The sequence below is a fragment of the Conger conger genome, chromosome 4 (genome assembly GCF_963514075.1).
Source record: "Conger conger chromosome 4, fConCon1.1, whole genome shotgun sequence".
Taxonomy (NCBI): domain Eukaryota; kingdom Metazoa; phylum Chordata; class Actinopteri; order Anguilliformes; family Congridae; genus Conger; species Conger conger.
The window spans coordinates 22,078,421-22,105,446 of NC_083763.1; the positions used below are offsets into that span (position 1 = coordinate 22,078,421).

At 39.6% G+C, this 27,026-nt stretch overlaps 1 protein-coding gene across 1 annotated transcript in view; it reads left to right on the forward strand.

Annotated features, from left to right (window-relative positions):
- The first annotated feature begins 2,132 nt into the window (after nt 1–2,132).
- dpyda.1 (dihydropyrimidine dehydrogenase a, tandem duplicate 1) overlaps nt 2,133–27,026 on the forward strand; it is a 184,511-nt gene continuing 159,617 nt past the window's right edge. Inside the window, exon 1 of the mRNA XM_061238784.1 lies at nt 2,133–2,273. Within this exon, the coding sequence (XP_061094768.1) occupies nt 2,235–2,273 (39 nt within the window). The 5' untranslated portion in view covers nt 2,133–2,234. The remainder of the gene's footprint in view (nt 2,274–27,026) is intronic.

Sequence of the window (27,026 nt, forward strand, 5' to 3'; positions counted from 1 at the left end):
GCCCTGTTACCTGTAAGGTATTCTGTTCTGTGTTTTTGATTTGTTTGTTATCATGCCTGGCTATTTTGACTCTGTACTTTGATTGTGGATTTCTATACCTCTGCCCCATTTGGACTGACTACCTGGTTTTGGTACTTTGTCTGTGTTTTGGACTATACTCTTGATCTGCCTGTTATATTAAAGCCTGCCATTTTCACGTCACCCCTGGGTCTGCGCTTGGTTCCCTCTACCCTTCCCCAGACAAAATGTAGTGATTACAATGAGACATGCAATACCCCAAAGTATGGGTAAGATTTAACCCAGCAATGTAGTTATTTTCACTCAATGTATGGGTCAAATAATCAAGCCAAGAGTCTAGGTTAAAACTGTCTAACCCAGCTGCTGGGTCAAATCAACCCAATGTGTGTTGTGTCCCATAGTGACCCAGCAGCGTGTTCAAAATTGGGTTGTTTTTTAACCCAGTATTTTTTTCAGTGTAGAAACTAGAAGAGCCCTCCCATGTCACAGTACACCAATCACAGACTTTAATATTTAAACAGCAAATTTTAAACCGAATACCAGAGCCATTCCAAGTCAAGGAAGCAATTATGAGCCTGAGAAATAAGAGGAAATAAAAACAGTTTGAGACATATGCCAAACAATACAATAAGCTCACTGAAACAAACTGCTTGGAACATCATTAAGAACAAAAAGTGGTGTTCAAAGATTTTGGTATCAAAATGTTCAGTTTTGGGGTCAGAGTCATTTCATGAATAAGCCACACGTGTGTTGGGGGGGGGGGGGGGGGGGGGGGCGGGGGGTTACATTTGAACTCAATGTTTTTCTTCTATACTTTGATGCTATTAATTGATCTTCAAGCTATTTAAAAATTGTGATGGGAGGGCTATCATTTCTATAGGGGTTTATTTCACTAGGCTACAACATTCTAGCAAAAATGCACTTTTGGGGGCGGTTGTCGCATTTACTTTGGGGTTGGTTGTCACATGTCATTTTTCATGTCAAATCTATAGCCTAAAACATATTTCACAATAATAGATCATTTCTTCAAATTTAAAACTTATTTAGCGACTACAATATGTATATTGTGTGGGGTTGGTTGTCACAAAGTGACAGGTTGTCTTTGTGAGTTTCAAACTTTTTCTTATATTATTTAAAAAGGAAAAAAGGTATACACTGCCTGGAACAGCCTGGATTTCTCCTGCCATGGATTCAACAAAGTGCTGGAAACATTCCTTATGGATTTTTGTTTTTGTATTTGTTTTTGTCCTATTCCACCTCATACCAAATGTGCTCTATTGGACTGAGATCTATGCATTGTGCAAGCCATTGGATTAAGCTGAAGTAACTGTCACGTTCATGGAGCCAGTTTGAGTAAGAGTATACTGTGGCCATAAAGGGATACACATGGAATGATGTGACATTCAAATGATGCTTGATTGTAGTGTGCCAAGAAAACATTCTGGCCATCAGAATGTCGCAGCAGAAACTGGGACTTATCAGACCAATCTTCAATTGTCCAGTTTTGGTGATTAAATAAATAAATAAAGATAAATATATTCCCGATCACCCCACAATTTAAATTATATATCAGCACAAACACCCATTATATGTCAAACCACCACCAGCTTTGGCTTATTATTGAGAAACTCCAAACGAAGAACCGTTTGGGAGCCGGCTCTTATTGGTGAGCTGAGGCAAAGGATCAGACTCACTGAAAAGAACCAGAATAGCCATCACTAGTGAAAAAACGCCCTTAAAATACACCGTTGTCGGGAAATCCACCCCATGTTACCCTCCCACTATGTGCATGCCCAATCAACTTGATTCAAAGTCACTCTATAACCTTAAAACTTTTTTTCAGGCTGTCCCTCTTCCTGGAATCTACCATTACGACTCACCAGAGCCACTGCTAGCTAAACCAAGGCATATATCAACAAGATTTTCAGTTGTTTAAAACATATTACTGTCGTCGTATTGCAAGCAAAGGCGACTCGCATCTGTATAAGAAGCCACATTCTTAACTTCACTTTCAGGCGATAGTTTTCAAATCAGCTGTTGTAAGCGTGCGGCACCCGGATTATAAATGGATTAGTCTATTATTTCTGATATTGTTCATCCTCCAACATACTTGCTGTAATACCAAGGATATCAAACACTTCAGTAAGATCACGAGTTTTATAGCATTCCAAGTTCTTTTGCTTTTTAACTTCTGGAAAAAAACGACAGCAACAACCATGTCTAGAATGCTCACCAGGGACCTACCGGACATAGAGGTAATGTTAAAGTACAGGAACTGATATCTCGTCTCTGACATTTTCTCTTTTTTGTACTAATAATCACGATTATTTATTTGAGTTGTTTATTTATTTTACTGTTCTCTCCATGATTAGCTATTGATTGCAGCTACGCATATACTCAGCGATGACATTAGGTAGGTGAACATAGTTTGTGGTTTGCTTTAGTGATTTACTAAATGACTTAACCACCATTTCCTGGTACATCAGAGGATATAACTTTGTGGTATTGAGTTATACAAATTAATGTCAATCCACAGCGCGTTCATTTGTATATAGTTACTCTTACCAGCATTGCCGTTATTTGACATGTACGCGTTACCTGGGTAACACTGTAGGTTAAGGTTAAGGCTGTGGGTTTTTAATCACGGCGCTGGTTTGTGTCCGATGTGTATCAAAAAGGAGCATTTTGCGTTCGTAGCTGTTTTGTACCAATGCATTTTAATCTAGAAGATGTTTGACGCATGAATCAACGTATTATTTGTATCAGAAAGTACAGGTAACGTGTTGCAAACATGTTCTTGTGGAACCAGTCATAACCAATTACAAATATCTTCTTGGGCTTGTCCAGAATACCTATCATATCAGCATAACGTAATCAACAGTGATTGTACAACAGTGATTGTAATAGTTTTTTTTTTAAATTTTATTTATTATTTATTATAATAACAATAATAGTATTTGGACATGTGAGAATATCTCAGATTGTTATTGGCTACCGTGGTGATGCAAAAGTAAAAGTAAATAAAGCAGTTCTGCACCAGCCACGGCTCTAGTGTTGGAACAATCTCAACAAGTTTTAAATCACCACTGCCAAATGTTACTATTACAAGTACTGACACGTCCTTTACCACTGCAACTAATAATGATACTACTTTGTAATAACTACAAAAATAAGGATAATGATAATAGTAATGTATATCTAGTTTTTGCTTCTTCAAAATGTTGGACATTTATACCAAGGGAAGAAAAATTGAAGGCAATTTTCCCAGGGGTATAAAAGACTGCAAATTTACTGTAATGCAATTCACGGCGGCATGTAGGATCTAGTAAAGTGGGTATGCAGTACATGTGAGTGTCACATGATTACTGTGAATGCTATTGTGGCAGGGGGCACACAAACACACCGATACTCAAACAGAATCCCCCATTGACTGTTAAATATACTGTAGGAGCAGGTATGTACATGAGTCTGCAATGTAATTAATAGGCAAAAATTGTATTTAATGTGAGTGAATGTTTGAAACTAAAAGTTTTTTACAGAAAAAAACAATTTCATCATGTGTGGGCACAAGCAGTATTTTCTAGAGATAAAATGTTGAATGTACAGTTGGAAAGAAAGGCCTAATTCCCACATAGCTCAGTGAAAACAAATTGAGTAATCAACACAAGAAAACATTGTGAGGAGGTGGCGGTGCCTGGGTGTGCAAAACTGTTGTTAACAAATGCATATATCCACTTTGTAAAGAAAAGAAAAAACACCACCAGTGTGTGCACCATGGCTTTTAATGTTAGCCTTTGGTTATGAGAGAAACTACTTAACTACCGTCTAACCTAAAGTGAACCAAAGTTTGTCCCTAACAAAGTGTTTATGTGTCTACAGAAAGTTGTTAAATAAAACAGAGAGGAAAGGAGCTTCCTGGAGTACAGTTACATTACATTACATTACATTATTGGCATTTGGCAGACGCTCTTATCCAGAGCGGCGTACAACAAAGTGCATACCCATAACCAGGGATAAGTTCGCTGAAAGACCCTAGAGGTAAGTACAATTTCAACTGCTACCTGTACAACAAAGATAAGGACAAGGGCCTTTTTTTTTTTTTTTTTTTTTTTTTGAACAAACAAACAAACAAACAGAGCAAAAGTCACCAAAGTTAACTATCCAAACACTGCTTACCTAGCCAACTAAAAATACCGATACACAAAGCAAGTCACAGAGACAACAATTAAGGTTCACAGGGAGGTAGGGAGGGATGGGGAGAGGTGCTGCTTGAAGAGGTGCGTCTTCAGCTTGCGCTTGAAGGTGGGGAGAGATTCTATAGTTCTGACCTCAACGGGGAGTTCGTTCCACCACCGTGGAGCCAGAACAGACAGTAGTCGTGAGCGTGAGGTGGAGGTTCTGAGAGGGGGAGGTGCCAAGCGGCCTGTGGAGGCTGAACGAAGAGGTCTGGCAGGGGTGTAGGGTCTGATGATTTTTTGCAGATAAGCTGGGGAAGACCCTTTAACTGCTTGGAAGGCTAGCACCAATGTTTTGAATTTGATGCGAGCCATGACAGGCAGCCAGTGGAGGGAAGTAAGCAGGGGGGTGACGTGTGAGTATTTGGGAAGGTTGAAGACCAGACGAGCTGCTGCATTCTGGATGAGTTGGAGGGGTCTGATGGCGGACGCTGGGAGGCCAGCCAAGAGGGAATTGCAGTAGTCCAGGCGGGACAGAACCATCGCTTGGACCAGGAGCTGGGTCGAGTAGGGGGTGAGAAAGGGGCGGATTCTCCGTATGTTGTATAGGAAGAACCTGCAAGACCGGGTCACCGCCGCAATGTTCTCGGAAAGGGACAGTCTGCTGTCCATCACCACGCCGAGGTTCCTTGCACTGGGTGACGGCGTGAGTGTGGTATCCCCGAGAGAAATGGAGAGATCCAGATGGGGAGAGGTATTAGCAGGGATGAATATCATTTCAGTTTTACCTGGGTTGAGCTTTAGATGGTGGTTGTCCATCCAGCTCTGGATGTCCCTCAGGCAAGCAGAGATACGGGCTGAAACCTGCGTATCAGACGGCGGGAACGAGACGAAGAGTTGGGTATCGTCCGCATAGCAGTGGTAGGATAGCCCATGTGCAGTGATCACAGGGCCAAGGGAGCGAGTGTAGAGAGAAAAAAGAAGCGGGCCAAGGACTGAGCCCTGGGGAACTCCTGTGGCGAGGGGCCGAGGTGTCGATACCGAACCAGCCCAGGCAACCTGGAAGGAGCGACCAGAGAGGTAGGACTCAATCCAGTCCAGGGCTGTGCCACAGATGCCCGTTGCTGACAGGGCAGACAGGAGGATGGAGTGATCCACAGTGTCGAAGGCAGCAGAGAGATCTAGAAGAATGAGGATGGAGGAGAGGGAGGCTGCTCGTGCGGCATGAAGTGACTCACTGACGGAGAGGAGCACAGTCTCTGTCGAGTGGCCCGATCTGAAGCCAGACTGATGGGGGTCTAGCAGGTTGTTGTTAGAAAAGAAGGAAGAAAGTTGAGTAGAAGCGGCTCGTTCTATAGTTTTAGAAAGGAAAGAAAGAAGAGATACCGGGCGGTAGTTCTGGATGATGGAGGGATCCAGGGTAGGCTTTTTTAGCAGCGGAGTGATGTGGGCCCTCTTGGAGGATGCCGGAAAACAGCCGGAAGACACCTAGCCTGCCCCACTGTGACTGTTATAAGCACAGTCCATTCAAACACAAAGCCATGAAATTCTGAGTGGTTTGGTCCTCCTGCTGTCGGACCCAGGGGGTCACACCAAGACTAACTTTTGCCTTAGCACTAACCAGTGCCCAAAAAGGTGGCACCATCACAGGGAAAGCACCAGCTAAGGGTGTAATTTTTGTGGGGAATAGGGGGTTACAACCCCCAAATACCCCCCCTAATAATTACATTACATTATTGGCATTTGGCAGACGCTCTTATCCAGAGCGACGTACAGTTGATTAGACTAAGCAGGAGAAAATCCTCCCCTGGAGCAATGCAGGGTTAAGGGCCTTGCTCAAGGGCCCAACGGCTGTGCGGATCTTATTGTGGCTACACCGGGATTAGAACCACCGACCTTGCGTGTCCCAGTCATTTACCTTAACCACTACGCTACAGGCCGCCCTATAATATGTAATAATAATATATAATAATAATATGACATGATGATACATTTTAAAAAATATTTTAATATAATAAATATGGGGAGTTAATGTTGTGAATGGAATATACTGTATACTGTATTTCACTGTATTTCATCCTTATTATTCACCAGAAATGATAATATACCCTTGGCACCATCACCTGACAGAATCCTGTCCTGTCTTCCCAATTTCCCTCTCAAAGGCCACCATGGCTGCCTTTCTTTGAACCTCAATCCTGGTCATTAAGATTAGTCTCCATTATGCTTGGAACACTGGCTTTAAACAGCTCTAATAACAATAGCTGACATAGGTCCTGGTAAGTAAAGGCTTTGCAAGCAGCTGTCCAACGGTCAAAGGAATCCCTTTCACCTCCGTTTCTTGAGACTTTCGCTATCGCTATTGTTTTCGCTATTGGGAACAGGTAAGAGTAGTAACCCCCAAAATACACCAAATAATGGAAGTATCTAAGTGGTGAAGGAAATGTGTGTTGTCTTACCAGGTGCTACTGGAACAGGATTAATAAAATGTTTTCTTGAATATCTGACTCCAAAAATATTTGTTTAACCACTCCTGTGTTCTAACAGTAAGGAACGGCAAATGTCTGCCAATAGTGTGGCTTTATATAATCGCTAAGTATCTGTATAGACGCGGTCATGCCTCTGGCCTGTATAGCCTACAGTGATATAATTGCATATTGTGTTACGGCACTAATGTATAGGTGAGTGACTAACGGGTGCAGGTATCCTATGTTGTCTCTTATCTCTATTAGCACTTGCATACCAGACACCCCTGCTGCCCTTACCTGTTACAAAATATGTAGTTTAGGCTATGTCTGTGTCTATCACCCTGTAGCTTTTTGTCAGCCTTTGAGAATCGCAAAAATTATTTTTCATTAACAACATGTTTCCGCCCGCAGAACTGCTGCTCACTGGATGTTTTTTGTTTTTCACACCATTCTCTGCAAACTCTAGAGACTGTTGTATGTGAAAATCCTGGGAGATTTCCTGAGCAGCATGAGATTGAGTCTGCCAGTGGTGACAGGATTGAAGCTGCCAGTGGTGACAGGATTGAGGTTACCAGTGGTGACAGGATTGAGTCTGCCAGTGGTGACAGGATTGAGTCTGCCAGTGGTGACAGGATTGAAGCTGGCAGTGGTGACAGGATTGAGGCTGGCAGTGGTGACACGATTGAGTCTGTCAGTGGTGACAGGATTGAGGCTGGCAGTGGTTTCAGGATTGAGGCTGGCAGTGGTGACCGGATTGAGGCTGCCAGTGGTGACAGTATGGAGGCTGGCACTGGTGACAGGAATTAAAATGATCTGTTTGTTTTTCACTTGAATTTAGTTGGTTGCAAGGATGTTATTATAGTTTTAATCACAATTCATCCTTGATACCATGTGCCTCATTAATACTTTGACTATGTACTATGTAAGGGATTTGCCCACTAGCCACTTTAGTTCCCGGGTGTATTTTTGAATAAATATAGGAAAACCTATGAGACTTACATAATATATTGGTATGTTGACTGTTATTAGTGCCGAGGGAAGAGGCAAACTCGTAGTCGGTAAACGTGCAGGGAGGTCCGGTAGCAGGAGAGCTGTCAGCGGGGCAGATGTGCAGGCGGATGGTAGGCAGAGTCGTAGTCGAGGGCGATGCGGAAGTCGAAACCAGAAAACAATCAGCGAGGCAAAAGTACAAAGACGGTAGGCGAGGACGTGGTCAAAAACAAACAATGGTCAACGAAACAGAAATCAATAACAATGGTCGGTAAAACAGGCTTGGATCTTAACGTGAATCAATCAGAAAATAATGCTCAAGAGTTGCGTAGTAAAACTAGAGGAAGACAATTTCGCAGTGAACAGTAGCGCGACTGGGATATAAATGCAGGTGTAGACAGGTGTAGACAATTAGTTAGAGCGTAGCAAGGAAATGGAAAACAGGTGCGATGGATGACAAGTTTAACAAGGTGATTAGTAATCGTTAGTAATAAACCTATCCTGCCCTAGCATTAGTAAATTAGTAGATGACATGCACGAGAAACGTAAGGTAACATGAACACATGATTAGTTTGTTAGTTTCTACCCAATCCTGATCTAGCTTTAGTAGTTTTAGTAAATAGACAAATGGAAACAATTGGGGAGTGAATGACAGAAAGAGAGAGAGAAAAGGCGGAACGCAAGGTTTGCGGAAAGACATGTAAAAGTGTATGTTTAAACAGTGTTCAGTCTACGTAACAATAAACATAAATCAAAATATAACACAAAACGAAACTAAGACGATAACCATTCAACATAACAAGGTAATATAATCGTAACGAAACATAACTAGACATGACGAGAAAATAAATCGTAACAAGAAATAAACTAAACAACATGACGAACCTAGACTAACATAATACATGATAAGACAATACAAGACTAAGACAAAATGAATAAACATAAAACATGGCGAGACAGACCTGAAACGTGACAGTGGTACACACACGGTTTTCTTTAAATCCCCACACCTCCAGCACTTCCCTCAGGCCTTGGGCAATCATTTCAGCTGTGTGACCATCTGGGAAATATGAGGCTTGCAAACATCTGCTGCACAGCTTCCACTAATCATTGATTGAGTGGACATTCAGACTTGTGTATGGCTGTAAAGTGTGGCTTTACCACAGAGCAGTCATAGTGGAAAGTGTGGCTTTACCACAGAACGGTCATAGTGGAAAGTGTGGCTTTACCACAGAGCAGTCATAGTGGAAAATGTGGCTTTACCACAGAGCAGTCATAGTGGAAAGTGTGGCTTTACCACAGAGCAGTCATAGTGGAAAGTGTGGCTTTACCACAGAGCAGTCATAGTGGAAAGTGTGGCTTTACCACAGAGCAGTCATAGTGGAAAGTGTGGCTTTACCACAGAGCAGTCATAGTGGAAAGTGTGGCACTGGTAACAGTTCTTTCTCCGCTTCAGGACAGCTGCTTTACAAGCTTTACAAGGATTTCATTTTGACTAAAATTCATGTGAGGTGCTATGGCATAATGCAAATGGAAATCAATGGTGTTGTTGATGGAAACATTAGAGATTGGTAAAGTCTCTGGATTTCAGTGCAGGGCACACTCAGAACAGAAGTTGGTGGAAAAGTGTCCACTTGCTCACCAGGGAATATAGGTAGTGCATCGGAGACCGTTCCCTTTCCTGTACTCTTCAGCAAACTCCTGTAACTGGAGAGCCCACCTGATGAGTTGTGTGTTGGACATACCAGAGAGGAATGATCGATCACCACGTTGTAGAACCTACATTCCTGCTTGGTGGTGGAATAGTCCTGTTCGGCCTTGTTTAAACTGATGCTCACATTAATCAGAAGCTCCTCAGTGCTAAGGCAGTTATGTTGTACCAGGGCTGCTCCAAGCCTATCATTACTGGTATCTGTGTAGACCACAAAGGGCAGATTGAAGTTTGGATGGTCTAGGATGGGAGGTGAGACCAAATGTTGTTTGAGGGTTTGAGGAGGCTTGGATCTCAGAAGTCCGTCTGAACTTGACTCCTGAGAGCATGGAGAGGCTCAGCGACTTCGGAGCAGTTTGGCACAAACCTGTGGTACCAACTTTCCATGCCTAGGAACCTCTTCAAATTAACTGGTGTAGGATATAGTTCAACTACCTTGGTTTTCTCTCTATCCTATCCTTCTATCTTGAAGTCACTTGAAGTGACTTTTCTGCCACATTCATGCTCGACTTGGCCTTCTGTAGTTGTCAAGCACTGGATATCATGGCAATGTTTGTCCAGAGATGGCGAGTAGATTAGATCAGTATTTAAACAAGGAACTTCTTGTTTTAACCAGGAATACACCTGACTGAACCACCAAAAATGCCCTTGATTTGTTAAATCAGATATGCGCGTCCCTGGTTACAACAAGAACCTTCTGGCAAGTGAGTCCCGAGGACTGAAGTTGAGAAACACAGGATTAGATCCAGGTCAAGCAAATGTTTCCTCTGAGAAATCTCTCATGATCCTTGGGTCACTTCCATCAGCCTTTGGGGAACGTGGCTAGGGCATTCTTAATGCCAAAAAGTATGACCTTAAATTGGTCATATGCACAAACAAATGCAGCCTTCTCTTTGTTCTCTGAATCTCTGAATCTCTGAATGCCCTTTGGTCAGTAACCACTGTTTAGGTCAGTGCTTGAAAAGCATTCAGAGTGACTCCAATATTTCTAGAATTGTTGACAGGGGTTAGGTATCAGTGTAGGTGATGGTGTTATGTTTGATGTAATTTATGCAGAACCTGGGTCCCCCTAGTTTTTGCCCGAGCAGAAGTATAAGGCTCAGTGACATCTATTGCCAGCATCCCATTAGTAAGCCTTTTTATGATGTACTGTTTTGGTGGAGCTACCCGGTAAGCTTTCTGTTTGATGAGGGTGTCTTGTGTCACAATTTGGGGGGCAAGAACATCTGTATTGCCCCAAGAGCTGCAAGTGGAGACATCTCATGGCCATTTAAGTTGGGTGTCTCTTGTTGCTATGTTCAGTAAGTCTAAGTCTTCCACATTAGCCGTAGCTGAAGGTAGACACATTTTAGGTGCCGATCAGGAGTTGTCAGGATGTGATATAAACCTCCCATGGTGACCAACGTTTCATGAAATCCTGCACCACCCCTAAACATTTCTGATTCAATATTAACCCACTGATTCTCCCCATGCTTGCATGCTTTAGGAAGGGCTACCAACTCAGCTACTTGTGCACTTAAATGAATCATTCTTGAGTGAACAGAAACTATACCCGTTTCTGGATCTTTGGCTAACATCGGCCATGCAATGAATGGTTCCCTGTCAATGTACATGCAATACCATCAGCAAAAAATGTCAGATCCGGGTCCATCAATGGCTCCACCTGGAAGGTTGACCATTCCTCATCCTCTCCATTTAGTGGCCAGTGATGAGGTTCCCCTTCTGTACAAATATGGCCAATGTGCACAAAGACAGAGATTGCCTGTACATCATAGATATGCATTAACATGGATAATTGATCATATTTTCAAGGTAATTAGTATAGTAGTCTTTTGGGACTTCTTTTTAGGGTTTCATTGTACTGTATGCTTTCAATGTACCTTGCATTATCTTAGACAAATGCAATTACTGATTGATGAAATCAAACTCATTGTTAAATATGCACCTTTAATGCTGTCTGTGACTGAGCTTTTGTTTATGGTGTCAGCTTCACATTGTAGGCCAGCATAGCATTTAAATTGGATACAATTGATTGTCCTTGCAGAACAAATAAAATGTGGAAAACATGGCTCAAAGACTATTCTGTGTATGACATTCCATCCATGCCACATTTCCTCTTCCGTATAGTTTATTGCATCAACTAATTTATTTTATGAAGGTCACAATTGATCACTCATTTTATAATTAGTGAAATGATTGGGACCAATCCAATACCTACAGTGCCCCTTGGGGATTTACATGGTAATAAATTAGTTTAAATCATTCTGGGTCACATGCCCTTAGATAAACTGGTGCCCTTCGCTATAATGTTTATCTAATACTTTCCCCTATATTTATTTTGGTCTTAACTGGCAGCATTTGCTATGCTTGAATGACATTTGATTTCTCCACTCATTGAAGTGAAAAGCATTTGTTTAAGAAATAAAATCAAATAATGTTCACTATGGAAATGCAGAGGAGTTGGATGTATGGGCTAAAAGCACATGCTGAAAAAGACTTTGGGTCTGATAACGTATGAAGGAGAAGGGGGATCAGAACAAGGAAATGGATAGTCGACTTGTTTTGAGATTAAGGGAAAGTTAGTGAAGGAGATGCGTTAATACTGTGAGCACTTGTGTGTGAGGAAGGAAACTCATTAGCAGAAGGAGGAGATTACTGAATGGCTGATGGAAATATTGCAGGGATTGTGTTGCATTTTCTATGTAAGTGGATGCATAAAAAGCAAGACAAGATGTGAGAGCAATAAGCAATTAAGTCTGCAGTTGTTCAGATCACCTCCATTTATGTAAGTTGTCTCAACCATGATATCACATTGCATTTTACTGTCTCAACAGTTGTCTGTAGCTGCCCTCTCAGCATTGTTGCAGAACACCGTCGGTTAATTATTAAATAGCCACTGATTAAGCACAGGTTGTGCGTATGTGGTGCTTGCCAGTGGCATGTTTGCAGTGAGCATAACTAAAGGGATCAGGATTAACTATCAGGAGTGAAGTTCAAGTTCCAGGTTAACGAATGAGAGAAATACAGGGATAGGATGTCCCAGGAAGCAGTGATGTCAATGGAGTTACGAAATAACCATTTTCTTATTTCAGAGTGCAGATGTTATCTAACGTAGACTCGCTGTGTTCTGGACAGAACTGGACTGTTCAATGATCATTTTTCTCCTGAGGAATGTGGTTTATGATTATGGTTGTTAAATTTCCCTGTAATCTGTAAATTGTGTCAGAGGGTTCATAACTAAATCCTGTTAGTTGTTGAAAAAAAAAAAAAACACTCACCGAGCACTTTATTAGGTATTTATTACACTTATTTTTTAGACTTCTACTCCTGTAGCCTATCCACTTAGAGTTATGATGGGGTGTGTGTTCAGAGATGCTCTTCTGCATACCACTGTTGTAATGTGTGGTTATTTGCGTTATTGTCACCTTTGCGACCTTGACCAGTCCGGCCCTTTTCCTCTGAGTTTTACACTGTTTTGACATAAAACCTATTTGAACAATACTGTATGAAAGAAATCCTAAAAGTATGAATGTAAATTAGGAATATGCATTTTTGTCATTTCTTCATGAACTATGTCTGCATGTATAGATAATCTGTATAAAAAGATATAATTTGTTATAAAATCCCCTATATTCCCCTTTATTCATACCACATTTCCAATGATTGTCAGACAGTTTTCTTATACACAATAAAAGGTACAGAAACTGGAATAAAACTAAACTGCCAGAACAGTATTTGTATACTACCTTGGCCTTCAGCCTGGATGCCTAATAATACAGTCAAGGTTTGTGGCGAGGGAATCTAATGCCACTTTTAAAGGGGAAACTGAGGAATAAGGGAAGACTTTCATTAGCGTCTTTATTCATAGAGGAATGACAACAGTGACGTGACCTTGGGTTTCATAGTGCTCTTAAAGATGCAGTCTAAATGACTCCTGTCTGCCATTGAAATGCCTTTCTAAATGTCATAATAATTGCCATCTCTGGAGCAATTAAAATGTCAGTTTTTCTGTGGTTCTGTCAGATGTCTTATTTTAATATCCCAGCTTATGAAAGTGCTAAATGTGGGCCTTTTGTGTGTGTGTAGATTCATTAAAATCATCCTGAATTGCCATTAGGGTTCATTAAAAGCAAGAGCATTACAACATTTAAACAAAGGTATAGCTTTTATAGCTGGCCCTTTTATAGCAGTACCATTACTCAACAAGTATATACATATATAGTATATTATTGTATATGTTATTTCTATTTAGGGTTTTTTTCATTGTTGCAGTTATATATAAAGTTATACCGCAAAACAAAATGCCTTCAGAAGCATATCTGATTGAACAAAAATGCTAGTCTGCAGTTTTTACGTGCAATGAATGCTTCCTTATGTAACAGCATGTTACATAATAACATTGCATAAACGTATTTATTGTGTAACTTCACAATTAGGTGAAGGGGGAATGTTAGGTCGAAAGCTGTCTCAGTTCATATAATACAACATGCGGTACGAAATGGCTTAACATTTGTAGGAGCCAGCTTGTGACGGCACTGGCTTTTTTCACAAACGTGTAGTCCAGAACATGAGTGGCATACAAATAGATGCAGCAGTACAGTAATTGTACTTCCGGCCAAGTTTGTTTGGATTGCTCTTTTCATCAATCAACAAATCGTCAATCCACAAATCAACAAATCCCCAGCACAGGTCCTTTGCCTCCACAGTGACGCCAGGCCTGTCATTCGAGATGGTCCCTGATCAGCCAGCCAAGTCCACGTCCTCCGCCGCACGATTTACTGCCACCTTTGTCCCCCCGGGGACCGTGCATTCACCTGAACATATGTGACCCCTCTGTCTTGTGCAATCTCCATCTACAAACTCAATCTTCAGTCTAGTTCATACCGTGGGCCCCGGGGCCGAGCATATGCTTACACACCCGTAGAACATGTGGTGCGCTGAACCTGTTATTCTCTGCAGAGAAGATAAGTCTATCTCGGCTATCAAGCCTGATATCTCTACACTTCATTTACCTTCTTGCTTTTTTCTTTTTTTTCTTCTCGCTAACTGTTTCAAGCGTTACGTGGCCGGGGACGGTTGTGGTGGCTACATAATGAGGCTTTGGGGTATATTACCGATTACCAAATTAAACTCTGTGACCGAATGCGTGGCTTGCCTCAGAAATCTTCAGTATTCCCCCGTCTGACATTTAATAAACAGTAAGAGCACTGGAACAAGGACTCGAAGCCGCCTGTTGTGTTATAGCCGTCCAGGTCTGGTTGATTAGAACATTGCTTGGGAATTGTACGGAACTGATTAATACTGTATTGTATGCTGTGCTAGACTGCCAGGACTTCCCACAAGTTGTCTGAGTTCACGGCATCACACCAGATGGCCTCTAATGTTGCGTTAACCCTTTTATGTACATAATGCTATAAAGATGTAATGAGAACAGAATAGGAAGCTCAAGAGACAGCATCTGATATTGTCATTGGCAGGCATATGCAGTTCTGGTGATGTACTGCATTTTATATTTTTCTATATAACAGATACAAGGTTTTCTACAGAGCCACTTTGAAGTGAAGCTAGATTATACAAGTAAACAATAACTAAATGCGCAATACTAAAGGTATACCTTCCCAGATAACCCTCTGTTCATATACAATAGCATTTTTATTTGCATGAGCAGAATTTTTTATATGGAATCTTTTTCACACAATGAAATTGTGCGATGGAATTTACTATTCACTCATTAGAGGTGTCAGTACACCAGTTCTGACAAGGTACAACACACATCACATCACACGTTTTTTTGCATTTATACAGAATATCAAACTATATCAGCAGTAATGTCTGAATACCAAATAATTGTTTTCCTTACACATGTTAAACTAATGATTTCTAAATAGTCAAATAGTCTCAAAAAGACAAAAAAACAAGACAGGTGCAATTGCTAGTATTCCGTGTTCCAGTGTGGAATAGATACAGTGTAGAGAACCATATAACCTTCTTATTCTATAAGGTCAATTTATGTTTTATTTTATTTTTTCAACTTTATTTTAAGGTTCTATCTGACATTGGACTGAGAATAGCTTAGTTGTGATTGAACAATGGGTTTACTTGGGTTTACTTTAAGTCAGGGCTGCCAAACCCTGTCCCTGTTTTCACTCCAACCCTAACAAAGCACACCTCACTCAACAGCTACAGATCTCATTGAGCTACTTAGTAGGTATTAGTAGTAGTATCAGGTGTGCCAAATTAGGGTTGAAGTGAAAACCTACTGGACGGTAGATCTCCAGGAACAGGTTTGGGCAGCCCTGCTTTAAGTGGTGGTTAAAGTAAAATTAGTCTGAAATTACACTATTCTACAAATTATCTGTAATTGGCATACATTCACTTTATTAGGTACACCTTTCTTGTTCTGTTGTTCTGGGGGCAAAGGGAGGTCCTACCTAATACAAGAAAGGTGTACCTAATAAAATGAATGGATGCAAATTACAGATAATTTGCTGAATAGTGTAATTTCAGATCGATTTGTAGGGCATTTTACATAAGTGTGCCTCTCTGCAGACCCCCCAAAAGGAAACAGACTGTGTTTACCATGTTGACACAGGGTCAGCAAGGTTTGATAAAGAGACAGTGCTTGCCAATATAAAACTATTGCTCTCATCATTGCGCTGCCTCTGCGCAATTCTGCCACCTCAGTGGAATGCTCCCAGAACTGGCAAGTTGAAATAGTACTGGATAGATTATGGGTTTTCCAGATACAGTGGAAACAGAAATCTAATGTTAGGATACCTTGCCTATACCCTAGTGCCATCACAAGATACATAATATTATCATTGTAGGCTATCCAGGCCAGAGGCACATCCACGTCTCCTCAGATAGAGAGCGATCATATTGAGGCACACTATTGGTGGACATTTACAGTTCCTTTTGTTTAACTGTTAGAACAGAGGAGCAGTTAGACTATCTTTTGGAGTCAGATACACAAGAAACATTTCATGAATCCTGTTCTGGTAAGATTGCCCGCACTTCTTTTGCCTCTCAGATACTTCTGCTTTTTGGTGTATTTAGGGGGTTCTTGAGACGGGTGCGTGGGGGTTGGACCCAAAATGCACGACTCAGAAACAATAGTAATATAAAGACCCCTCAGGGCTTTATTCGGGACGAATCCCAGGAGAGTAGTCAACACAAGCAAAGTCCATACACGTAGATCCAGCCAAACAAAAAGTAAACAAACAAAAAGCACGGTGCCGAGGGAAGAGGCAAACTCGTAGTCAGTAGACGTGCAGGGAGGTCCGGTAGCAGGAGAGCTGTCAGCGGGGCAGATGAACAGACGGACGGCAGGCAGAGGTGTAGTCGTGGGCGAAGCGGGAGTCGAAACCATGAAACAATCAGCGAAGCAAAAGTACAAAAACGGTAGGCGAGGACGTAGTCAAAAAACAAACGATGGTCACAAAACAGAAATCAATAAACGATGGTCGGTAAACAGGCTTGGATCGTAACGTGTAATCAATGGTAGTAAATGCTCAAGAGTTGCGTGGTAAACAGAGGCAGACAATTTCGCAGTGAACAGTGGCGCGACTGGGCTATAAATGCGGGTGTAGACAGGTGTAGACAATTAGTTAGAGTGTAGCAAGGAAATGGAAAACAGGTGCGATGGATGACAAGTTTAACAAGGAGATTAGTAATCGTTAGTAATAAACCTATCCTGCCCTAGCATTAGTAAATTAGTAAGTGACATGCACGAGAAACGTAAGGTAACATGAACACATGATTAGTTTGTTCGTCTCTACCCAATCCTGATCTAACGTTAGTAGTTTTAGTAAATAGACAAATGGAAACAATTAGGGAGTGAATGACAGAAAGAGAGAGAGAGAGAGAGAGAAAAGGCGGAACGCAAGGTTTGCGGAAAAACATGTAAAAGTGTATGCATAACAACGACCAGTTAACGTAACAATAAATATGCATCAAAACATAACACAAAGCGAAACTAAGACGATAATCACTCAACATAACCAGGTAATATAAACGTACGAAAACATAACTAGACATGACAAGAAAATAAATCGTAACGAGGCATAACTAAACATGACAAGAAAATAAATCGTAACGAAACATAACTAAACAACATGACGAACCTAGACTAACATAATACGTGATAAGACACTACGTGACTAAGACAACATGAATAAACATAAAACATGGCAAGACAGACCTGAAACGTGACAGTTCTTACAGATTCAAAATAGTACTGGAAACATTCCTTAGAGATTCTGGTCCATGTTGACAGGATGGCATCATCCATTCGCTGGATGTTTTTGTTTGTTTGTTTTTCACACCATTCTCTATAAACTCAGATCCCAGGAGATCAGCTGTTTCTGAGATACTCAAACTACCTTGTCTGGCACTAACAATCATTCTATGGTCAAAGTCACTTTGATCACATTTCTTCCCCATTCTGATGTTTGTTCTGAACAACAACCAAACATCTTCACCATGCATGCATGCTTTTATGCATTCAGCTGCTGACACAGGATTGGCTGATTAAATATTTTAATTAATGAGCGGGTGTACAGGTTACCTAATAAAGTGGTCACTGAGTGTATTACCAGGGCTGAATTATTTAACAAAAACATTTTATGCAATTAAAACTAAATGACATGTGTGTACAGTATTATGGGATTTTTGAGATTTGAGATTGAGATTTTTATGACATGGGCTATTAGCATGTGTGTGTATCTCCCAAAACTACAATGGGCTCCAGGATTATTGGCACCCTTGATAAAAATGAAGAAGCAAGACTGTATTTAGTAAATCACTCAGATAATAATCTATACATATTTGATAAGTATATTTTAATTTCAATACATTTACTCACATGTTTCAATGCTTTTTAAAATTGTTATTAAGTGACGTGTATATATATATATATATATATATATATATATATATATATATATATATATATCTATATATATATATATATTTTAAAGATTCCTTAGCAGAGACATTAAGATTAATCAGAGAGATGCCAATATTTTTTGCTCCTATGGTTTTCAGGAAAAAAAAACTTAATGAAACTTAATAAAAACATTGAAACTTGAGACTAAATGCATTGAAATAAAATTATATTGTTTTCCCATATGTTTGAACATAACATGGAGTCATTCCATGTGAAAATTGTAGAAGTCTCAGACTTTCTTGTAATCGTCTATATTTGTCTGAAAACTTTTTTCTTTGAGTTATGCCTCTTTACAAAACATAAATAATAGCAAAAACCCCCCACTCATTATTTCATTTTAGAGCATTTTCAGTAGCCTGTAAATCCTGTAAAGGTATCATGACCAAAATTGGTGGGGCTGTACATCTCCACCCATTGATTTAGGAAATGTCTTGATTTATTTTGGCTCTAAACCTGAAAAAATAATGTGAGCGGCCAAAAATGCTAAAGTATGCTGTTATGCATTCTTTTTGCATATTTATAGTGCCAAAATTGGGGTTGAAGTATTTTAGGAAGTGCATAGAGTGTTTTGAACAATTGTATACATGATGATGTACAAACAACAGGATTTATAGACTTGTAGAAGGTACATTTGTGAAACTGACCTTCCTGAAGTTGGCACCAGCCACAAATTGAGCTGCCTGGATGGCAATGTGGGATAAGTAGCAGCCAGCTGCAAGTTATATATTTTATAAAGCTATAGTGGGGCTGTCTCTCGGTGTAAAGTTCAATTTGCTGCTAAAATATATTAAAGACTCCTTTAAAATCTTCACTGCATCAGACATTGCATTGCATCAGACTTAGTTTAGCATGTTTGCTGTTTTATATTTGTTTCATTTAGTTATTTGTTTATGTGTTTGATTGAAACGAATGCTATTTGTCCTGGTGACAAACGATTTAAACTCTCTAAAGTGTTGGTGTTCAAGTTCAAGTGCGTGTGCTCACTTCATTTAAAGCCACAGAGTACCCTATTATCAGCGCATAGGGGAAGTTATGTTGAGTATATATAAAAGGATATATCCATCCAATGTTCTAAAAAGGATATCCTTTTTAGAACATTGGATGGATATATCCTTTTTAGGGAAATATATTTCTTATGGAGTATAGTTGTTGCTGTGTCATGTCTATGATGTTATGCCAATGGTAATGAATAGTTTTTTTGATTGTCTTTTCCACATTTTAGCTCTTCGCCCATGTTCCCACACACACCCGTCTACCCAGGCATGCCCATGTACCTTATTGGTGAGGTGGATGGGGAGTAGTGCCATCCACCTCACCAATGGTGCCAGTAGTGCCAGTGGAGTTTTTTGTTTTGGGCAGGAGCATAGCTGCTGTCAGCTATGCTACGACTTTTGTAGCACCTGATATTGTCATTGCTTTTGACGTGCAAATGTTGGTTTCTTGGCATTATTTTATTTATTTAGCACCTTCTGTAAATAAACTAATATGCATTTATGAAAAATACCCCGAATACTGTACATTGGGGTATTGTTTAGGAAGCATACTGGGGTATGACAAAATGATACAGTGCAACCTTACCCTATTACTTGTTTGTTGTTTCATTTTCATTCACATATATGCTTAATATACTGTAGGTAATTGCATAGAGTACCTCCTTTTATAAATGTAGTCAGATGTGCTGTACTTTATACTTTTGCCTGCACCTGAATCAAAATATCATTGTTTTTGAGTACTTCACAAAATAGATTACATCTCTTTGCAAACTCATGGCTTTAGTGATCTGTTTCTCTTGCACTGTATCCAACTTCAGTATATTGTGGACTGAATGATATTCTGATACTATATTTAATACTGCTGACCCATAAGCCTTACTTTCTTTCACTAACGGCTGATCAATATGTGGAAACTCCTATATTGATTTCAGAAGACAACTAAGAGCATGCCAAAGGAATCGCCTGCCCATGTTTAACCATTCAGCAGCTCATAGCACCAAATTATTTCTTATCAAAGATGGGGCTTTATTTGGGAATGAGTAAAGTGGAGGCAGGGGTGCACAACAAGGGCCAGTACATTTCAGGATTTTCTGCCAACTTCTGCTCTTAATTATTTCATTAGCTCAATCATATCATGGTCTTACTTTGCTATATTCTATAAACACCAGCTACAGCCACAGACCATAACTATATCCTAAAGTTTTACTGTGCTCAAGTACAGGGGTGAACCAGGGTATTTTTAGAGCTGTCAGAAAACTAAAACTAAGCACACTGGTTGGAACAAAAACCAGTACTCAGACCATCCATCCAGTACTGGAGTTGTGGACCACTGGCTAAAGTCTTTTTGCATGCTAAGTCCTGTTAGCTGCCTGTACTGCAAGAGAAGGTAATATATTGCACAATATGGTGCAGATATTGATTGGTCAGGGACCAGGCAAGCCACCTGTCTTTGCTAATCATCACTAACCAAATCTGTTCCTGAAAAAATATATATTAACACCAAAATCTAACGACTTGGGTTCACATATATTTATTAATATCAAAGCGATTTTTCATGACACTTTTACAGACATCAAATATCAAACATTATGTCTACTGCTTTTCTTTCATTTAAAAAAATGCTTTGCCACATCCATCATATCTTAATAAGGAGAGGAGTTTGCATACTTTGTCAGTGCAAAAGCTGATATTGATCGTCCATCTGTTCAAAGCCTAGTGATCGGTGAAGAGTGATAAACTGAGACACCACGTTCCCTGTGGAATGATCCAAGACACACAGATGGATCCCAGTTTAAAATGCTATCTGCAAATCCCTTGTCAGTCTTTTTCTCTTGAATGAAAAGGTCAGGCAAACAAGAAGAGTTTTATATTGTTTGATAACACACAAGCAGTGTTTATCCACGTGACTCCCTAGCTATTGTGGTATTTCCTCGAGAATGCAGCGTGCTATGCAAAACATTACATACACTTTTTGTTTAGTGGCCGAGAATATTCGCTGTTTCTATAGTGTATTGTGTTCTTCCCACACATAAACTGTTATTCTATTACAGTGTGAGACTATTGGTTTTCAGTCACACTCTGTGTAACTGAAGGCCAGATAACTGAGCCACACACACAACTGCTCAAAGGGGGTTCTTTAAAATTGCAAAGAGGCTCAATTTTAAAGGAGATATTGATTAAAATGTATAGATGGATGCTTTCTCTTCCTTGCTAAGTATTGATCTCATTGGCCAAGATGCATAACATTTGACATTGCTGACAGGTCCTGGCTGCTCACTAATATAATTAATTATAATGTGAAAAGGACTGTCTCTGTCTTCCTGAGTGTACTATTGAATATATATATAAGAATAGTTTCAAGTTTTTTTATATATTATTATTATTATTATTATTATAATGATATATTATTGTGTTTATAGGCCATATTCTTGGTTTTTCATTTAAAGATTTAGTTTTGTAGGTATATCAAACGTCTCTACATGTTAATGGCCAGCTTAGCTTTCTGGAGAGTTTTAATTGCATTTAACTTTAAATAATGACACCAAACATTACACGTTCGCACCAAACATCTGTAGGGTGTGAGTAAACATTTAAACCAAGGTCATAATTGTTGCATATTTGTTGCTAATTGGATTGCTGTGCTTTCAATGTGTAAGCTAATGCTGGATGCTGTTTTTACTGTACCGCATTATAAAACAACCAGGCGCCTAAGCTTGCAGTGTTTTCATTCTCAGATGTGATGCACTGTTGTTGTCATTCTTTATCTTCACAAAATCAGATACCCAATGTCCGCCATTTGTTTTTTAGCAGGGGGTGGGGGTTTCCCTGCCAGGCAGTGCTTTAAAATAATGTTGTTTCCAATTGCACTGTGCCCCTCAGCTACTGCAGAGCTGGCTTCTGCACCTGCTACATATTAATAATGATATGAATAATAGATGTCATCCATAATGCAGAAAGAAATCTTTGAATATATGGGCACTCATGTGCACCTTGTATTACTAGATCTATCAGCAGGTGGACAGCTAGCTACAGGTTTAATGCTGGTATCCATTTTCCCATTTTACTTAAACATTTTGTAACAACAGTAGATTAGACTCTGTCAAACATTATTAGGGTTTCCTTGGCTCCAACATGGATTTGTTTCTCTTGTACATTTTCCACTTGAAAGGAGAAGGTCAATATGCGGCTATATGTGAGACACTATTGTAAATTAAAAATGGCTCTTTGGTTCTTAAAATAGTATTTACATAAATCAATGCTTAGAGGCAGATCTGTATTTTAGATTTTTATTTACGAATTGACTGCTTGGTTAATTTTGAGAGAAGGGGGGAAGTTGCAAGTGTTAATGACAGAATGAGACACTCATTTCTGCTGTAGCACATTGTTAATGGTTTCCATTGTTTTTTGGGATAAAGAACCAGATTGTAAAACATAAATATTTTATCTAGCTGTGAGCCATGCATACAAAATCATATACCATTTTCAGTAAAGCACCTGGCCATTTCCTGGGGTTTGTCGTGGTTAGTCTCTGCAGAAGGATCAATAAGCACTCATGTTCTCTCCATGGCTTAATTAGCTCCTCATCTTCTGCTGTCCACATCTAATATGTTTTTTTGCTCTGTTCCCATCTTGTTACCATTGTGTCTTTCATCTTCCAAGGCTCTCTCACAATTTTGTTGTTGAAAATAGCTGCGGGAATATCAACATAAAACAACATTTTAGAAAGGTTTTTTTATTATTATTATTTGGACTCAGCAGTTTTTCCTCACCAATATGCTACTCACAATCAGACAGGGATACTGCAGCAGAAGTGTTGGTGCTCTTTCACTGCCTTCACCCAGGAACCAGTAACTGCTTCATACAAGACAGGCCACTGAGAGCTACAGGAGAGCTACATTAGTGTCAGTTGGAGAAGAGGTGTATGTTCTACTGATAAACGGTCGCCTGTGTTCACTGGGTGCATAACAGCGAGGAGCTAATGCAGCAATCGTCAGGGGGGTATTCCGCAAAGCAGGATCACTGAGTTAGCTTGACAATTACGCTAACCTGGAAAAGGCTCTTTTTACAGGACTTCAGTCCATGTTCCAGATTAGCAAAAATTCTGATTTTGCAAGCATTTTTAATCATGAAAACACTGGTTTAAGCAGGTGGTTTTAATGTTGTGGCTGATCGGTGTAAATAAAAAAATACAAAAAGTACAATTACAGTTGTGCATAGTTACATTACCCCTTCTCTGTGTTTATGCATGCATGATTGAGTACTTTTTGATGTCAAAACCATAATCACACCCTTGAAACAAACACAACATGGCCAATATGTGATACAAAATTCTAGAACCTGTTATAAATCTCATTTAGTTAGTAACTTTGATGTACTATCTTAGACAAATCTTAATACTCGGAGCAAAACATCAATCAGTTGCTGGGATACAGAATGCAATGCCTATAGGTATAGCCTACCATATATTTGTAAATACTCACTCCTAGTTGTCTAGTTGTTCTATTGAGACAATTACTACAGAAGATGAGCATTTTACATCTGGTCCATATTGGAATATAATATACCGTAAAAGCCAAAAAATCTAAAGTATCCACAAGCCTCAACCATTTCAGGGGCAGGTCTCAAAGCCAGGGAAATTATTTTACTGTATGTTATGGTCTTGTGGCCCCAGCATCCCATCTCCTCACTGCAGCAGAAATAGAGCCCAAGAGAGAGAAGAAAGGCAAAGCCAATCTATTGAGTGCTCAAATTTGATAAAGAGAGTTTACTGGCCCCCTGCAGTAATGTTTGTGATCATGGATGAGTAACAAGAAAAGGAAATATGAACGAAGCTACATGTATATTTAAAAATGGTGCTGGTTTAAATTGTTGGGATTTGATTGAAGTACTGCTGTCTGGTAAAACTATGAAACTGAATTGTGGGATGCACCAGCCACTGTGGCCATTAAAGGAAAACATTTTCTGCCCTGCATGCATTTATATTGAAAGAAACTCCAACAAAGTGAACTGAACAAGGTCCTCATTGAAAAACCTACGGCAGACTTTTCAATTACAGCCCAAAACCATCATACATATTACAGCTGTCTCTCAGTTAGCTTGCTTGCTAGCGAGGTCCAACACAAACACTTCACTTAATTATATAGTCTACCTTTCGTGCTCTTACAAAATATGACGAATGGCATCAATAGATTGAAATCTATTTCAACACAAGTAGAAATTATGATAAATTAATATATGAAATTAGATGTAATTAAATTGTATTTGTATAGCGCTTTTTACAGCACAAATTGTCTCAAATCAGCTTTACAAAGAACCTTCAAAGTGAACACCGAAGCTGTCTTATTTACACAAGGTATCATGTTGTTTTGTTTACAAGTGAGTGAGCGCACTTTGTGCCAGATCAGGCTCTACCTTCAGAAGGTGCACGGATCACAGCACTCAACCAGCTGAAGACAGAAAGATATGTGTGTGTTATAGTTCCAGCCATCTAACTTCTCTGAAAACAACGTCTCTCATTTTTACAATTCTTTTTCCGCACATGTATTGCAAATACCCATGATACCTCGTATAAATAAGACCGCTTCGATGTCGCTGTAAGGTGTATTTCTTAGGCTTCAAGTCTCCATGCTAAGCTAACATATTATGCTAACATGGAAACCGAGCCAGTGAATGCACAAAACTGAAAATGAAAATTCTGGATCGGAAAAAAGCTGTATTTCCCAAAATGTTGGTGTATTCCTTTAGAGTGTCAAATGACTTGCTGCGTGATGGCTTATTCCGGAGATTGCTCTATTTCTGTTGGACATTATTGCTTATCAGTCAATATCAAGAGCTACTCATCCCCCTCTGCTCGTATTCCATGTGGAGTCCCTCAGGGTTCAATTTTAGGGCCTATTCTTTTCTGCATATACATGTGCCCCCTCGGTTCTATTATGGAGAAATACAATATTTCTTTCCACTGTTATGCAGACAATATTCAGTTTTACCTCCATTTAAAAGCCTATGGGAAAAGTCCCTCAGTCTATTGAAAAAGCCCCTCAGTCATTGGAAAAAAATGTTAGCTGTAGCTAAAAATAGACAGAAATTGAACCCCTTACAAACAAATCCATGTTTAAAACTTTTTATGTGAGATGTGTATAAATAGAAACAAAACATTTGGTACTGTATTTACTTCCAGAAACCTTTCTGCTCTTTCACGATAATGCAAGCTTCTCAAAAGGGCATTGCTGCTCCCCTACTGTCAGAACCTGCAAGTACGTCAGACTGCTGTGGATTAGTGCGCTTACATATGCCATCTGGTTGTGCGAAAAATTACTGTGGAAAAAACTAAAAAGGCAGAAGCACCAAATGAAACACAAAACCACTGTACGTCTTTGCATGCAGGTTTGATGTATTTTTTAAAATCAAATCTATCTGTATCTATGTTACTGAGCTAGCTAGTTTGCTAAATTGTCGCTATTCTGTTTCCTAGTTCTAAATGCTGCTGCCTTCCAGGCTTCTCTGAGGGAAGGAAAGTACTTTGGGTGGCAGGACCGGTTATTTTAGAAATGCAGTATGTAAATCCACAATAGCTTCCAGGTCAATGAGGCTCTGCCAAGAAAAATAATGTGAGATTAATGAGGTTTAAACAGTCTGTTTTGCCCTGGTTATGCAGTCCCATTCAACTGTTATATAGCATATTCAACATGGGCTCTATTCAGGATTACATGAGTGTGACCTCATTTAAATTTTTTTTTCCTGATGCACATTCACTTCAGCACTTTTCTTATGGATTTTTACACTCTGACATCCCTGTTTGTAAGTTGCCAGATTTTGATTTATCTGAATCTATTGTGCTTTGCACTCTCATGCTTTTGTTTGATTGACCATTATAAAGTATAACCATAACATCAAAGTCAAGGTTCGTTATATTTGAACTCTTAACAATTCAGCTGATGACTCGGTGGTGATCTTCATTCCAAAAGAGGATGACCAATTAAAATAGAATGGGAATATAGTACATTTCATCAAACTGTTCCATTGTCCTGCTTTTAAAATTATACAGGGCAAAAAAGAATTGCATGTTTAAAATTATTTTTATATTCAATATACATTTTAATACTTATCAGTGACTTTGTTTGACCACAAATTAACACCATACGTTTGGCTGGATTCCATGTACAATTTAGCATCTCACGTCTCATATATGAAAAAATGCTTTCCCAGCATCGTTTGGGTGTTGCATGGCTGCATAGGAGGCCAGTGGCCATAAGAATTTGCAGTGATGGTTTTAAATGGCAATTTGTTTTTACATAGGCTGCAAGAGAGCGATTGTGTGGTCGCGCCATTTCATAAAAGTAATGCTTTACTGAAGCTAGTTTCATATTTTGTAGGAATCCTGCCATCCAAGGCTCATTATCACCACGGGATTCCAGCAGAGTTGCATCTCCTTCTCTAAATGACCTTGCTGTTATTATCACCAAGTTTACCTTGAGGCCTTGGCATAAGTACATTGGCTTATCTAGACCACATTAAATAAAAATGCTCGAGTATTACAGTCCTCAACACACAATAAAACAAGAAGTGTATTTTCTTTGTTTCGGTGTGTATTTCACGTGGTGCTTTAACTACATTTTATTAGGTGTGAAATTAAAGAATTAATAGGATAATGGGATGATGTTTGGTGTTGCATAAAGCAGTTGCATCCCATGACAGGAGTCGCAGAGGCCTGCCCTGCTATTGAGA